Source organism: Festucalex cinctus, chromosome 3, assembly GCF_051991245.1.
Source record: "Festucalex cinctus isolate MCC-2025b chromosome 3, RoL_Fcin_1.0, whole genome shotgun sequence".
Lineage (NCBI taxonomy): Eukaryota > Metazoa > Chordata > Actinopteri > Syngnathiformes > Syngnathidae > Festucalex > Festucalex cinctus.
Window position 1 is genome coordinate 27,035,467 of NC_135413.1, and position 16,000 is coordinate 27,051,466.

A 16,000-nucleotide genomic window follows, 5' to 3' on the forward strand; every position below is an offset into this window, starting at 1 on the left:
AGTATTCTTACTATTTAAAACACATACTTTAATGCATTTAACTCAGATTTTCTCACCAATTTCAAGTTACACAAACCAACCAACATGTTTTTTTTTTTTTGTCCAGTTGCCTCTGCCCCGGAAGTCGTTCTGAAGAGCCGTGTCTACTGGCTAACTAGCGCATGCGCACAACACGAAAGCCGCCTGCTCAATCGTGTTTCACCTTTTTTTTTATTTTACATTTAATTAATTTTAGTAGATCACCGTTACGCTTGGAACTGCATACTCTTGAGGACACGGTACGTGGCGACCCGAAATGCTACATTTTATGGAACGTACCAGGATAAAAGCCCACTACTTATCGTGTCGCTTGGCTAACAAGCATTAGCTGCGAAAGTAACTCATGCGAGCTGTTTGTAACGAGCTAATATGAAGATGTTTTTCGTTTAAAATTAGCGGGATGGAATGTGCAATGAGATTTGGACAGTCGCAAAGGCGTCTAAAGAAAACAAAAAATTGTCCATAAATCTAGGCTAGGGGCTCCTAACAGCGTGAGTTACACCCTTGTTCTTTTGGGGTTGAAGTCAGCTGTCACGCTTCCGGTTGGATATTTTACAAATGCTCTTTTAATATATCCAAATAATAGTCGACTGTGAACTTAACGTGTCGTAATGGTTTGTGTGCTATTCTATATGCTGTTTATTACTGATGAAGCTGTTTCTACAGGCATCTTGATAACGTCTGCCTCACATTGGTCTGCCTCACATAGGTTCTGGGTTCGGAACTGTGATCGCGTGGGGCTTCTCCGGCTTACAAATTCAATGTGCGGTTAATGATTATTCAAAACATGTTTTGCCTTTGCACATTTGTTTTGGCATTTCTTTTTTTTCTTTTTTTATCCCCAGAACGCTTCCTCTTGGAAAATGGCATTGAAAGAAACGTGAGCCTTGACAAATTATCATTTACCGTTCCCAACAATTCAACGCCCTTATGGGCTTATGGGCTATTTTATCTAACGCGCAGGCAAAATGCTCAGTCATTTTCATCTTTGAAAAGTTGGATCTTAACACAGTGTTAAAGGACTTGCCCAAACAGTACTTCACAGACATATATGCCATTGTAAAAACTACCTGAGCACAAAACAATAATTTAGTGATGGGCTTTTAAGTGCATTATGAAAGTATAAAGTCAATATTTATTAGTATTTATTGTATTGTGATATTGATGTTATTGTTATGTCCCTAGTAGTCGCTAAGTTGGCAACACTAATTGTGCTTCTGTAAAGTACCGGTAGGTCTTGATTTTGCAGTAATGTTTAAAGTGCAAGCAGTGCGCGTCAAAAGCTGCAAAATATATAAAAAAGAATTGTAAGATAAACTAAAAAATTGAAATAATTGCTGAAGTCGATTAATTACTCAACCCTAACCAACCTAAATCACCTTTATTTTCCCACACAGTGACCCATGACGGCGCTGCGCTATGGCTGCCGTGTCGTGGAATGAGGCACTGCTGCTTACTGGCCTGGTGGTGGCGTGCTACTGGAACAGCCTGTTTTGCGGCTTTGTGTTTGATGATGTCTCTGCCATCCTCGACAACAAGGACCTGCGTCCCACTACACCATTGAAGAATCTCTTCCTCAATGACTTTTGGGGTACACCTATGGCGGAGGTACGTCAATTTCGACTTGTTCTGTGACCTATAACGTCTTCATTGACTGTGGCTTTTTCTATAAACGAGGGGGAAAATGCAAATTTAAAAGTATTTTGTTTCAAGGCCATATCACCCGGGCCTAAATAAAGGTGAAGAAAAAAAAACAAAAAACTTGGAGTCTCCGCCGACTCACCGTATCGGGAGGAGTGAGTCTTGCTCTATGCTGTAGTAGATACCACCTTCCCGTTGCTGGTGAACGTAGGGCCGCTATCTTGCATGTGTTTAGCTCCATTAAATTCATTAGAACTATCTCATTTATTTAGCGATTTTGACACGGATTGTTTTGTTACAAACACAAGACTTGTAGCGATACTAATTTTTCCCTTTTCAGTCTAAAGAGACCACAACCAAACCCTAAGAAGCATCTTAGTTATGGTGAATGCCGGTCGGAGTCCGTTAGCAATAAGTGTCCATTGCGGAAATATTGGTTCCGGCAACTTCCAGTTACCGCAAATATGTTTTTAAAATGATTAAAATACTTTGACCCATGTGTTTTTGTGTCGACCAATTTTTGTGGTCAATCCACCTGACTTGGTCGACTTTTTTCCCAGCCCTAAAGCAAAATTATTTCGCCTATGAAGGCACCAGACACATAGTAGAGAGAGCACAGCGCAGGTTAGCATCGGTCTTTGCTGAGTGATACTTTCACTAGTGGTGTTAATAAACTAAAAGGCACAAAAGTGAACCTCATATTTCATGTCCCTATTCCAGGAACGTAGCCACAAGTCCTACCGGCCATTGACGGTGCTCACCTTCCGCCTCAACTACCTGCTGAGTGAGCTGAACCCGGCCTACTACCACCTGCTCAACGTGGCGCTACATGCCGTCACCTGTCTGCTCTTTCTGCGTGTGTGTCGCCTCTTCCTGGACCGCGCCTCCGGACTGGTGGCAGCGCTTCTCTTTGCCGTGCACCCCATCCACACAGAAGCCGTGAGTGGCTCTCATTGGTCCCCTCTTAGCTACAGGTATCATGTTGGTTATTGTATTACTCAACCATTATAGGCGCGGTTCATGAATACACCCCTTGGCCTAGGGGTGGGCGATATGGTAAAAATGTCATCACGATTCTTTAAAAATAAATTCACGATCTCGATTTTATCATGATTCTTTTTTTTCCCTTTTTTTTTTATTTTTTATTTTTATTTTTTTTAATAGACTAATCTTCACATTTCTGAACATTTTTGTAAAATTTAAAACAGCCTCAGTAATGAACAGCCTCAGTTACTTTAGTTACAGTGCCAACGGTGTATGAACAGCGCTTAACACCACAATAGAAATTGAAAATGTTTTTTCCTCAATAAACTATCAACAAAATAGTTTGGAATGAGTTAGCAAAGTAAATAAAACACAGAATTGGAAAGTAGAAAACACTGTTGACAGCGTTTGCTCGTCGGTGACTCCGCGTAGTTTACACATTCTCATAGGTGCGCGTGTGGGCAACGTGGACGTGTCGCGGCGTGAGGAGAGTTGCGTACCCGTCGGCTGTCGGGGTTCCGAGGTGGCCGGGCCGCGGCCCCAGGCCGGGAGGGAGCGCAAACCGAGCCGGCCAGCCCGGCCGCCTTTCGTATCACTGTTTGCGAGGTAAAAACTGCATTTTGCCCCTCATCAAAACCAATTGTTTATTAGCTATATTGTAATATTGTTTATTGTTTAGCAAAACCCTGCATCAGGTCTCTATGATAAACCTGCAAAAAATGCTCCACAAAATCAGAATCCCACCCACACAAACACACACACACACACACACACATAGTTTCCCATATTTAGTTATTATAGTGGACACCAGGATAATATAACTGTAATGTTACTTACCAACTTACCAAGCTAAAATTTTTGACATCAACTCAAAAAAACTTGCGATTGTAATTGGTTAGTTAAGACCCAGTCATGAACCAGAAGTCTTTACGTCCAAATTTTGTGTTTTATTGGTTTAGACACATGATATGTCATGTCCACTGCAACCATCTATGGGTCTGATGGGGTTAATTTCACAGTTGATATGTGCATAGGCACTTTTAAAACCTGAATTTTTGTACGTGCGCTGTTGATGCTAAATTTTCCATTATATGTCCACTTCTGTCATGTTGTTGGCTAATCATGTGATGGCTTTGGGTTCTTAAAAGCTGTCCCTGTGATGCAACATGACAACTATCATTCAAACTCAAATATAGCTTTCAATCGTAACCCAAAACCTTCATTTGACTGCTATAACACGGGAGGGATTGTGAGGTTGGTCTGTCTTCACCCCACCTCCCAGCAATTAGGACTTGTAATTGAACCTGTCCTACATTGACTCATGTACACAAACAATTGAAGGGAAATCTTCTGTTCCCTCCTTCAATGTCAACCATTTTGCCTGACAAACCTTCAGTGTGCCGATTATCGCTGTCTAGCATCTCCCTAAAAAAAGGATCATTTGTTCCTTGTGATAAGCGCAGGCACAATGACTGCCTTGTGCATCCTACCCCCGCAATATCAATTTGTCCCGACCAGCTCTATTGTCGGACTATGTCGACACGGTTGGCAATGACACACTAAATGACAGTTGAGCCTAAATCAGTTAAATGGAAAAAAGCTTTGTATTTTTGAGGATTAAACATATAACAGTCAACACTGTTCTACTTAAGTCCTATGATGTAATTAGTACATTGTTTCTAAAACATATACCTAATATGCTCATAAAAACATGCAAAGACAAGCATATGGTAGGTAACCAGACTGTTGTTGACTCTCTAAATAAATAGAGGAAAATAGCTGTGGACTAAGATTCCTAATGCTAATATGCTTCTCTTAATGGTGTACTTTTGACAAAGTAGCACTGCTCGTCCTAGCACGTTTGGTGCTAACATCAGCTGTGCTCGCTTCAACATGTGCATAAAGTTAACAGCATATGCTTAGTTTTGCCCATTATTTTTATTTGGGGGGAAATAAATAATTGAAATCCCGGCCAAAGTCAAATCAGCATGCTCATGAAACACCAAAGCACAGGCAATGTTGCCAACTTAGCAATTTCCTGCTTGAAATTAGTGACTTTTTTTTTCAACCTCCAGTGACTTTTTTTTTTTTTTAAGTGACAAATAACAAATTACTGCTAAGAAACGGAAAACATGAACGATAATTATAATCACATCTGCATGAAAAGAGCACAGTAGAAGACAATTGTGCACTGAATGGTACTGTACATTGGCAAGGATATGCTGCTTTTATTGACATGTTGAAAACTCTTATCTCGAGGTATCTGCTTTATAGATTGAAATATTTATCTGAGGTTGCCTTGCCTCTTACCTTTAAAACTACATGAGAAAGACTGAGTGGGAGTTGGAGGGGACGGAACATTTCTCTTCCCTTTGATAATCAGCCTTAATGACCTGCCAAGCCATGTGGTTTGATAGCTAATTTTTTCATGTTTAATTGTTGAATATTTAATATGTTAATTAATTTAAACATACTTCTTACAAACATACGTAAAACTTGTAACTACCGCAACATAGATGATAGTTTTGTTAGCCCGTTTATCGTGTGTGGCATTGTTTAACATTAAAGGGAAAGTCAACCCAAAAATGTTTGTAAGGTTTGTGTGCTCGGACTAGTCTAAACACGGCATTCTGATTAATAATGTGTTTGTGGAATATGAATTAAGGAGCAAAAGCCACCTGTTTTTATCCATCTCAGGGGGCGGCCATTTTGCCACTTGCTTTTAACTGAAAATGAATGACATCACAGTTGCTCAGGGCTCAAGTGATGACCGATCATGGCTCAGCTCGCGACGGTCACATGACCAAACTGAGAAAAGAGGTGAGCCGTGATTGGTCAGGAGTTGCCACAGCAAGCATCTCGCATGATTTGTTTGGCAGTTTGCTTATTTCAATTATTTCTCTGGAAGATGGCGCAAGTAAATGGCAAGCAAGAAATACCTAGAAGGAAAATAAAAAGCAAAGCTTTTGAATAATGTTATTGTTACTAGTTTTTTAGGAGAGAAAACTGATGAAAATCAAGTATTTATTCCAGGCTTATTCTTCATGAAATGTTAGTCCAACACCACATTTCCCAGCTTTTTAGGACCATTTTCAATGCCTAAAATGCGAGGGGTGGTAAAGTCTGTGTCATGTGACGTCTCATGCCGATAATTGGTGTGTGATTTCCCATTCCACACTTAGTACGTCCACATGAAGGCACTCAACGTTTCAGTAAAAGTCCCACCTTGTGGCCAGACTGGCTGTCGCAAGAAGGCCGTTCTTACAACAACGTGCGCTTGTGCGTCATCTTTGACGAGAGGTGTCCAAAGAGGAGTCTTATCTATTAATCACCCTGCAGGCTTTGATGTGACCATATGAAGCCTCGTGAAACAGCCGCTCCAGCACTGAAGAGCTGTTTTCATATTTCATAACATCATATTTCATGTTTTTTTTCATTATTTTAGTCTTTCCCCTCAAGCGAAACATTCCTTTTATGTTACGCTTTATTTGAGCGCAGTCAACTTGTGTGTGCCAGACAGCTAGCTCTGAAGCCCAGCCTTACAAACTGTCAAAGTGATCTTATTCCTATGTAGCTATGTCTCTGAATGGAATGACATGGAACAAGTGGATGAAGGCAATAGTGACGTTTGACACTGACGCTCAGTTCTCCTGCCCCGTTGTGTTGAAATTTGGTGCGATCTCTCTGAGAATGAGGCTTTCACACAGGCTGTACAAGGTGATATTTTTCTGCCATTTTCCCAAGTCGCTCTTTGGTTTGAATTTGAGAGGTAACAATAAGGCTGAATGATGATGGTGTTTATGGTTAGCAATGGTGGGAAGTCGCCTATGTGAAAGGTAATAGCCCAGACACAAGGGTGAGAACGCTTGTCACCCGAGACTCGCTTCTTCCATCTCAATGGGGATGAACCTTTTCCAAATGTTTAAGGCCTGTTTTTGGCATTGGTTTTGGATGGTCCTTCCTGACTCCTGCCCTCCCAATTTTTCCCGGCTTTCACACCTGCACCCAATTGGCTGCCCCCCCCCCCAAGCTAGGTTACTCGGGAAAACAGTTATACTGTGCTACAGTGCACACAACACATTATTGTAGATGTCCACCAAAACGTTTAGCAAGTACGACTGGCGGAAATTTTGATTTCGATTCCCCCTCCCGCCCCCAGGTGACCGGTGTGGTTGGCAGAGCTGAACTCCTCTCGTCAATCTTCCTCTTGGCTGCTTTCCTGGCCTACACCAAATCGACCGGCGTCGACCACTCCATAGGTGAGTTAGTAATTTATTTTTTTTCTGTCATGGTGCGTCTTCAAAGGGTGAGCGGTCCTTCTAAATTGAATTTATATAGCATGCAGTAGTTCAAATATTTTTACATTAGTATGACATTTAAAAATGTTAAATACAGTGATAATTGAGTGAGTTTAATTTGTTCCATGGCCAAGCTCATAATTCAGTTTAATAGAATGTCAAAACAAATTTCCCCATTGATAGGAATTGCTCTGCAATGTGGGTTAGAGACTGTTGCTCAGCTACAAGGACTGTTGCATTCATGGTGTGAAACTCTGTAGGAATTTCTGAAATGTTGCAAACCGAGATGCCCTTTGCATCCTTTTGAATGCAATTCAATTCAGGCGAGCTGGACCAGAGACTGAGTCACTCGGGGGTTGCTTCTGGGTGGCATGTGGCCTGCGGGCCGCTAATTGAATAGTCCTGATATACTGTATATTGGCTATCATCATTTCATTTGTTGCGCTTATGTAAGTACCTTATTACATTATAGAAATCCTTAACCTCCCTTCAGCTATTAAGATCCTGGATCAGAAATTTCGTGATCAGTCCTCCACCCAAACCACGCACTTGCACAACACAAATGGAAAGCATACGTGTCAGCTGGCCATTCAGCAAACTAATGGAGCAGTCTTTGCTCAGTTTTCAGCGCTGTCTTACTACCAAACCTTGTTGTCATCTTTGTTTTTAGTGTGGGCTCCCATCGCTGTGACCGTCGTGCTGGTGGCGGCGGCGACGCTGTGCAAAGAGCAGGGAATCACTGTGGTCGGCATTTGCTGCGTGTACGAGGTTTTTGTGGCGCAACGGGTAAGGCCTCCAATAAAGCTGAATAGGCCATCAAACAAGTGTATGGTTTGGATACGGATTTTGTAACCTGGCAATAGCCAGATTCATATTACATATCCATCTGGTATCGCTCCACAGTAGTTTCGTCGGGAAAAGGCGGGATGTTCTCTACAATAATTCGAGCTGATTTGAGGATGCAACATCCTACACGTTTGTTTTAATCAATTACGGCCACGGATGAAAATGTCTTTGCCGTTCAATGTAAGCACGTACCAAAAACAAAGAGTAGACTTACTATTAAAAAACAAACTTATTTCTCGCTTTTTCAGTTTAGTATTAGCAGTTTCACCAAAAACATAGATTTAATATGCAGAGACACCAAGCTTTTTTTTTTTTTTTTTTTTTTTTGTGAAAACAAACCCATCAAGCAGAACAATGATTTTGATGCCCATATTTTTTTTGATTTTGTGACAAGTCAAACTATGATGGAAAATTAATGATTTGCAGATGTAAAACTGAAAACAAAACAAAAACACAAAAGCAATGCTGACTCGCTGCATGGCGAGAGTTAAACATAATTGTTTTTTTGTTGTTTTTTTTGTTTTTTGTTTTCCTTGCTGTTTGCAATTTCACTCCATGAACTCTTATCTTTTCTCTCGATACACGACACACACTTTCTATGAACAAGCTCAAGCTACTACTCTTATACCATACATATAAATCTGTTCAAGTGTGATGTGTGAGCGTGGTGGCATTTCTTTCCCGCATAATCTACACCCTAAACAGAGATTCACCCCTACTACTACTTCTACTACTATATTTTACTTACCGTAATGTACAGGAATCTGTTGGTGATTCTACCAACCTGAATTTCACAGGAAAGCTCGGCGAGACCCTCTCCTACACCCGCCAGCTGAAAAATGTACAGCCATTGACGAATATATTAAGCAGTGGCAGAAAACTCTTGGATTCCATTTGATGAATATAAACATCCGCTGTGGGGAATTGAGTAATGAATATTTAAATTGAGTAAAATTGCCATTGAAACACACAGCCGTTTAGTAATCACAAATAAAAATACATATTTTAATAGTTTAATGTATTGATTGTAATTAATAAAAATCCCCAATATAATCATTATTCTATTTAAAGAAATGGACAACTGAATGAATAATTTCACATAATTAAAACCTATATTATCTGCTCTGACAGTTCACTTTACCCGTGCTGCTGGACACGCTAAGACAGGCTTTACGGGGAAAGGGCGCCTTCCCCTACACCGTCCTCAAGATGTTGCTGAAGCTCATCGTGCTGGTCATCAGCACGCTACTGCTCGTCATCGTGCGTGTCCAGGTCATCCAGTCGCAGTTGCCCGTCTTCACCAGGTACCTTGTACTCGAAACTCAAGTGTTTCCTAGTCTTTAATGAGCCATGGTATGTTTTGATTGAGAAAAATGGCACAGCATAGCATCAAACAAAAAAATGTGACATGGTAATACAGTAGGCTATAAAGTAATGTCAAATTCATCACTAAAGTGATGTTCCAGACCCAGCCGCAGTAGTTGGAAATCACCAAGACTTTTTAAAGATATATGTAAATAATTTGCTTTAATACAGTTAATCTTATAAAAACACACTTTTTAAACACCTTGTAAGCATTTTGAGCACAAAAAAATGCAAGCATAAAATGAATAGAAAATGTGGAATTATAATAAAAACAAATGCTGGAAAGCGCACGGCTGTAGTGTTTTGGAACAATACTTAACCGTATTCATAATTTCATATGTACCTGTGGGTGAAATACCGAAAGCTTGTAAATAAAATGTAGCTGGCAGTACATCCTGCGTCGGCAAATTATATATATTCAAATTCTCAAGTGATTCTAGTGGTTCATTTGTATTCCATTTATCATCATTACTCTTGTTCACATCCTCTTCCAACTAGAACATGGCGATATGTATTAAATTGGAGACAATTGAAATGTTTGTATCTCTTTTCTCCTGTTGTTTGTATCACCACTTAACCTCTTTTAGGTAAATATGTTTCAGATTGTCGGTTAATGCAATGGTGAATAATATGAATTGAAAGACAGAGGCAGCTTGATTTGCTGGAGAAAAGCTTTTACTTCCAGCCCTGGCACCACACAGTTGCCACCAGGTGGCTTACTGAACAACAAGCCACGGAAGTGATATACCACCACACACCTAGGGTGCAATATTGAATCTGTCAGTTAATGAAAATGAATCAATATTGAAATGGGTCAACGCATACTACTACTGTGGGAAATAATTAACAATAAACCTGGAATTTTTAACTATTTACAAAAATGGGCACTCCAAAGCATGCTGGGAGTTCTAGCGCTTTCCTTCCAACTACAATATTATTATTTTTTTTGTTATGCATACACTTTTTTTTTTTTCTTTTTTTTTTTTGCCACCAGCCTAATTTCTTGCCCCGTTTCTTCTCTTGGTTTTATTGCATTATATCTCCATCAGGGAAATCAGCTTCTTCCTTGAGATTTGTACCATGATGTTTCTGGTACAGTAAATAACATGCCGCCTGAAAACATTTTTTCCCCCTGATAAGACCATGTGCCATATTTTTTTGATTGCAGTGAGTTATGTATGCAAGGGTCAATCACCAGGTGGACAAATGCAAGTCGCCCACTAATTTGTGTGTAGTTGTCTAGTTGCGTTGTTGAGATGGCACCCCTCAGTTCGGATGAAAAATGAAAGGTCTCATAACTTCAGTCTGCACAAAGACGAGGCACTTCAAATGCAACAGAAAAAAAGTTTGGGAAATGTTTCTTCGTAATCCTCTTACATGAGGTCTTCCCGTCATCTTGTAATCATCTTAAACAGATTGTCTGCTCCTTTGCCAGCCATGGAACCGGCCATCTCACAGATAAAATTCCTCAACAATTAGCCCGACAACTAGGGCTAAGCCTGTAATCCTCAAAATGTCTTTGGGTTCTGGGGGGGCTAGAATTCCGGGATAAGCAGGACGAGCCATAACACATGAATATGAGTTAATAGGGCAGGATTAGGATGAACGCAGCAGTCGCCAAAACATGTTCATATCAAAGTACTTGTGGGTCATCAAACTTGCTCACCATGCTCTGCCCACACGCAGTAACGATAACTCAAATGTTTCGCAATTTAGTGTTGTCTTTTCTTTTTTTTTTTTACTGTTGTGTACATGGTTCAACTTGCAGTATTTAATATCCATGTTGGTATGTTTTGGCAAAGGTACATTATTCTTCTCAAGAAGCAGCACTTATTTTAACGTCTGTACAGATATTTAAAAAATATGCATTAGCATTGAATTATTGAATTTGAAGATCACATGCAAGCCATTGCCAACTCCCTTCTCTCCCAGGCTCATGACTGAGCGTCCAGATTCAATTTAATTTGCTTTGGTCTTACCGGCTCTGCTTGAACATCATTGTGCAGTGTAACATCAGCACAACAAACCGCTACATTTGACAAGGAGCAGCCATCTCCTCACCACATTTTCATTTTCTCTAGCATCTGAAAATACAGCATTGGAGAATGTTAGTGTGGAAAAATGAGCCTCTGAAATTGCCTTGGAGCTTGAAATACTGTCTTTTGATGCACCAATTGGACTATATGAAAGATAGCAGTTTCCTTCTTTGTTGTGGTCCGTGGAAAATGCACTTGGCGTCTTCTGTTTTAGCCCTTATGTGCCACCATTTTCAGTATCTCCATATGAAACAGGGTCATAACAATGAAATCTTTTTTTTTTTTTTTTTTTTTTTTTTTTTTTTCAGATTTGACAACCCGGCAGCCGTCAGCCCGACACCAACCCGCCAGCTGACGTTCAACTACCTGCTGCCCGTCAACGCCTGGCTGCTGCTCAACCCGTCTGAGTTGTGCTGCGACTGGACCATGGGCACAATCCCTTTGGTGGAGTCTGCTCTGGACCAGCGCAACCTGGCCACGCTGCTCTTCTACGCCCTTCTGGGCCTGCTGGCGTACCACAGCATCACCTGCTCACGCAGCTCTGCTAAGACGGTAGTCATGGTGAGGCTTGTTCCTGGCTGGACGTGTGCTCGCTCTAAAACGTTGGCCATGTCTACGCTCTGAGGAGATGAGCAACTTACTAAAATGATCCTAACATTATATGCAGAAGCCATTTATACTGTGTTTACGGTGAGCAATCAATCCAGTAGACTGTCTTTTGGTCTCTCCGCAATGTTGTGTGTATCCACCTTTATGTTCCAGGGTGCTACGTGACAAATTAGTTCCACCCAATGAAGTTTCAAAGATGATCTTAGTCATGTGGAGGCAGCCTCATAAACGATGATTGTTCCAGTGGCTGCTCTGCGTCTGTTAATATTCAACTGACCTATTTGACTTATTTGCTCCGCCAAGTTTAATTTTAAAGATAATTTCTGTCAAGCGCAGATGGCATCTTTAGCGATGATTGGAGTTCCGGTAGGACTGATGTGGTCGCACGACAAAGTTGTGAGTCTGAGAAGCAACATTTTTGCAGGGCATAAGTATAGTTTATAGACTTCGACCCATCCCAAAACATGTCTATAAACATCTCAGTATTTCATCCAAACTGGTTACGTAAATATGGCATATTAGGTTAACTTTTTGAAAACGCTGGCATGCAATCAAAGCACAGCATTGAAATTAAATTAAAGGTGTGTTACGCAACAAAGCCCTCCCCTCGACGGTCAGCTCACAACACAAGGGAAAAACATGAACTTTAGTGACTTTCCTTTTTAATGTTGTTTACTCGCGTCCACAAAGCGTTATTTTTGGAAATATTTTGCACAGCCTTCCTGTTCCCACAGCGTTGAATGAAGCTCCTTTTTTTTTTTTTTTTAAATCAGATGTCTGCTGCTGTCTCCTTTCAGGCCTTGTCTCTGATCGTCCTGCCCTTCATTCCTGCATCCAACCTGTTCTTCCCGGTGGGGTTCGTCATAGCTGAGAGGGTCCTGTACGTTCCCAGCATGGGCTTCTGCATGCTGGTAGCGCATGGATTCAAGGTGGTCTCGCACAAAGGGTGAGTGGATGAGATGTTGCATGAAGACTCTGTTGGCCACATGAGAACTCAATCCGCCATTTTGGTTTGAAGGTTCTGTTGTTTTTGGGGCAGCAATTTCCTCACGATCGTGCCACCAAATATTTTCTCACCAGCTCCATCATGACATGACACATGTAAAATGCGCCATCAAAGATCCATACAGAAACTGAAATGTTATCTTCCATTCTGGTTTGTAAGTTTGAGGGGATTACATTCTAGGGTTTTACGAAATGTTGGAACAAAAATATGCCTAGCCACCAGCTCCATTGATTAACATTAAATTTGGTGCGATGGTTAATCTTGCCAAGACTCAAGAAAGGTTGTTTTATTTTCTTTTTCTTTTTTGCCCCTTACGAAGGGGCTGGACTTGACTTAAATCCTTTTCAGACACACACACACCACAACGGAACAAAGTGCACTACAAAAAGGATAATCAAAAATTGCAAGGTTGTAACTTTTCCATCGGGCGGGCTCCGGTGGCCAAAGGCGCTGTCCGGTAGCCCCACCGTGCTATGTGGTCCATATGAGGAAAGTCTGTTCAACTTTCTCCCCATTTTGTAAGCAAATATGAAGTGCTGTGAAAAGGTATTTGCCCTCTTGTCAAATTCTTACTTTTTTTCTTTTTTTTTTTCGTTTTCTCAAATTAATGAACATCCAATGTATACATGTCAGACAAATGGTAACCCACCTGAAGATCCTCCACCCTCAGCAGCAACAACCAAAATCAAGCGTTTTCTATAACTAGCATCTCCGTGGAGATGTTTTGGCCCACTCTTCCTTGCAGAATTGGTTTAATTCAGCAACACTTTTCAAGCATTAAAGGTTATGTCACAGCATTTCAATTAAATTAAAGTCTGGGATTCAACCAGGCCACTCCAAAACATTTATTTTTCTTTTTAATCCATTTAGAAGTTGACTTGCTGATGTGGTTTTGATCGCGATGCAGAACCCAAATGCACTTATGATGGAGGCCATTATATGAGGATTTTCTGGTAGAGTCGAATTCATGGTTTCATCAACCACAACAAGTCATCCAGGTCCTGGAGATAAAAAGCAGCCACAGACCGTCAACACTAGTGTTTTGACTGCTACTCACCAACGGACTTTACAGCTGCTTGTTTACTTTCATTTGTAGCAGACGTGTGTGACATCATGCATGCTGTGATCATGTTGTTTCTGATCCACTGTTGGAAGGAGACTGCATCTCTCCTCTTTCATCCTAAATTCCTTCAAATAATAAAGCATATGTAGGAATGGATAAAAGATTTGTTGGGTTGTTAGGATTGTATTATTGTTAACGTTTTATGATGTGTTCTGTAAGACCTTTGTTGCAGCAGCGGCTGTTGTGAATACGTTATATAAATGAGTTTGCGTCCGCCATTGGTGTGACATTCTTTTTCTGTAATTCTGGCCATTTCTGCCAGATGTAACGAGATACATACCGTCCATTAAGTTCAACCTTAGTTTTGTCAGTCGACAGGACATTCTCCCAAAAGTCTTAGGAATCTTTTTTTTTTTCTCCCCTCATCTTAAGATTAGCCTCAGCATTGTATTTTGGCTTATAACTCTGCCATGGATTTGTCTTACTAAATGATGAGGGTTATTGAATTTCTTTGTATCACAGAATTGTGTTGCAGTTTTTTTGACATCTGGTTGAATTCATATAGTTATCAAACTTTGGCTTTGTGGTAAGTGAAAACAATCATCTTTTACTTTACAAAAAAATGTCACTCGCCACAGGGTTTGGGGGGCCAGGGGCCATATTTTTTCCCCCTTAAAAAATATCAATTGTTATTTAAGAAACGACATTTTATCTTTACTTGATTATGTTAAATATTAAGGTTGGAAAATGAAGCGAAAAGGAAAAATAAACAGTATTTTTTTTTTTTTTTTTTTTGGCATAACTATATTCAAATAGGTCATACAGAGCATCTGAGCTTCCAGCACATTTGGAGTGTGGCGGACAAGATCAAATAACATGAAAGAAAGACATTGAGCTGACCATATTTAACTTTCCCCCTCAATTTGAAGTGCATTCCATCATTTGTCCTCTGTTTTCTGCAATGAAAGGAGCAAAGCTGTGACAAGGAAAAACCTAATCATTCTATCTTGTTTTGAAAGCAGACGTACTGTATTCTGGAGACCTGGTGCACTTTTCTCTTATGTGGAACATTTCCATGAAAGGAAAATTATAAAATCCTTTCCTTATTTAGCTTTCTGTAAAACAGTTATAACTGAATGGGCAACCAATTACAATACAATTACAATTTGTGATTTGGCTCCGACCCTCTTGTGTGGATTTTGTCCTCCTGGTGCATGTGTTCCCACGTTTCATGTTCATTCATACAGTAGATGTTAGGAGAGTTTGCCCTTATTAATAATGACTTATTTCTTCTATGTTGAAGGTACCTGAAGAAAATGTCTTGGCTGATAATTGGCGTGCTGCTGACCACGCACGCTGTCAAAACCTTCAACAGGAACTGGGACTGGGAATCGGAATATACTTTGTTCATGTCAGCTCTGAAGGTGAGATGGGAGGGTGACAATGACTCCTCGCTTCTTGATTGTGCAAAGTGTTTATTTTTTTGCAGGTGAACAAGAACAACGCCAAGCTGTGGAACAATGTTGGCCACGCACTGGAGAACCAGAATGATTACGCCAGAGCGCTGCAATTTTTTCTGCAGGCCACTTCAGTGCAGCCGGGTAAGTCACTTTGTTTTGACACGATCCACGTCCAAGCGCATCCCACACACAAATACTAAAGTGAGTCCAGTAATTATTAGGGATATTTTTGATAGGGATGTAAAGATAAGCATGATATCGTGATATTAAAACTGCCACAATATCGTTGTCGTCATGTTCACAATATTTAAATGCAACACATCTTTTCAAAAAGTCAGGTTAATTTCCATTTGTGCAGTTGTAGCACCCTCTGGTGGCTAGTTTTTTAGTGCAATTTAATTTTCACTAGGCATGTTTTGGCCCTTCTATGTTTAAAATCGACACTAATTGTCAGATGAAAGGGAACGTAATATGCCTGTGAAGCAAGTCATATGTGGAGGAAATCAATGTGTGTGTGCATTAAAAACTAGGGAAGTAACAATATCCAAATGTTTATGATACGATATCGCGATATGAAGCTCACGATACGATAACTATCATGATATTGTGGGGAGGTTGGTGATATTTAAAAAAGGTCACAATATTATAAAAAA

At 40.4% G+C, this 16,000-nt stretch overlaps 1 protein-coding gene across 5 annotated transcripts in view; it reads left to right on the plus strand.

Annotated features, from left to right (window-relative positions):
- The window catches only part of tmtc3 (transmembrane O-mannosyltransferase targeting cadherins 3), a 38,265-nt gene that overhangs the window by 15,060 nt on the left and 7,205 nt on the right, over nucleotides 1–16,000 (plus strand). For 4 of the 5 annotated variants that reach the window (XM_077517227.1, XM_077517226.1, XM_077517228.1 and 1 more), the window contains 9 exons: nucleotides 1,437–1,647; nucleotides 2,401–2,619; nucleotides 6,824–6,923; nucleotides 7,633–7,748; nucleotides 8,940–9,112; nucleotides 11,518–11,770; nucleotides 12,616–12,764; nucleotides 15,191–15,311; nucleotides 15,377–15,488. In XM_077517227.1, the coding sequence (XP_077373353.1) occupies nucleotides 1,459–1,647; nucleotides 2,401–2,619; nucleotides 6,824–6,923; nucleotides 7,633–7,748; nucleotides 8,940–9,112; nucleotides 11,518–11,770; nucleotides 12,616–12,764; nucleotides 15,191–15,311; nucleotides 15,377–15,488 (1,432 nt within the window). In that variant the 5' untranslated portion in view covers nucleotides 1,437–1,458. Of the gene's footprint in view, nucleotides 1–125; nucleotides 279–1,436; nucleotides 1,648–2,400; nucleotides 2,620–6,823; nucleotides 6,924–7,632; nucleotides 7,749–8,939; nucleotides 9,113–11,517; nucleotides 11,771–12,615; nucleotides 12,765–15,190; nucleotides 15,312–15,376; nucleotides 15,489–16,000 lie in introns of those variants that run through there. The other variant, XM_077517229.1, reaches the window with a different exon arrangement.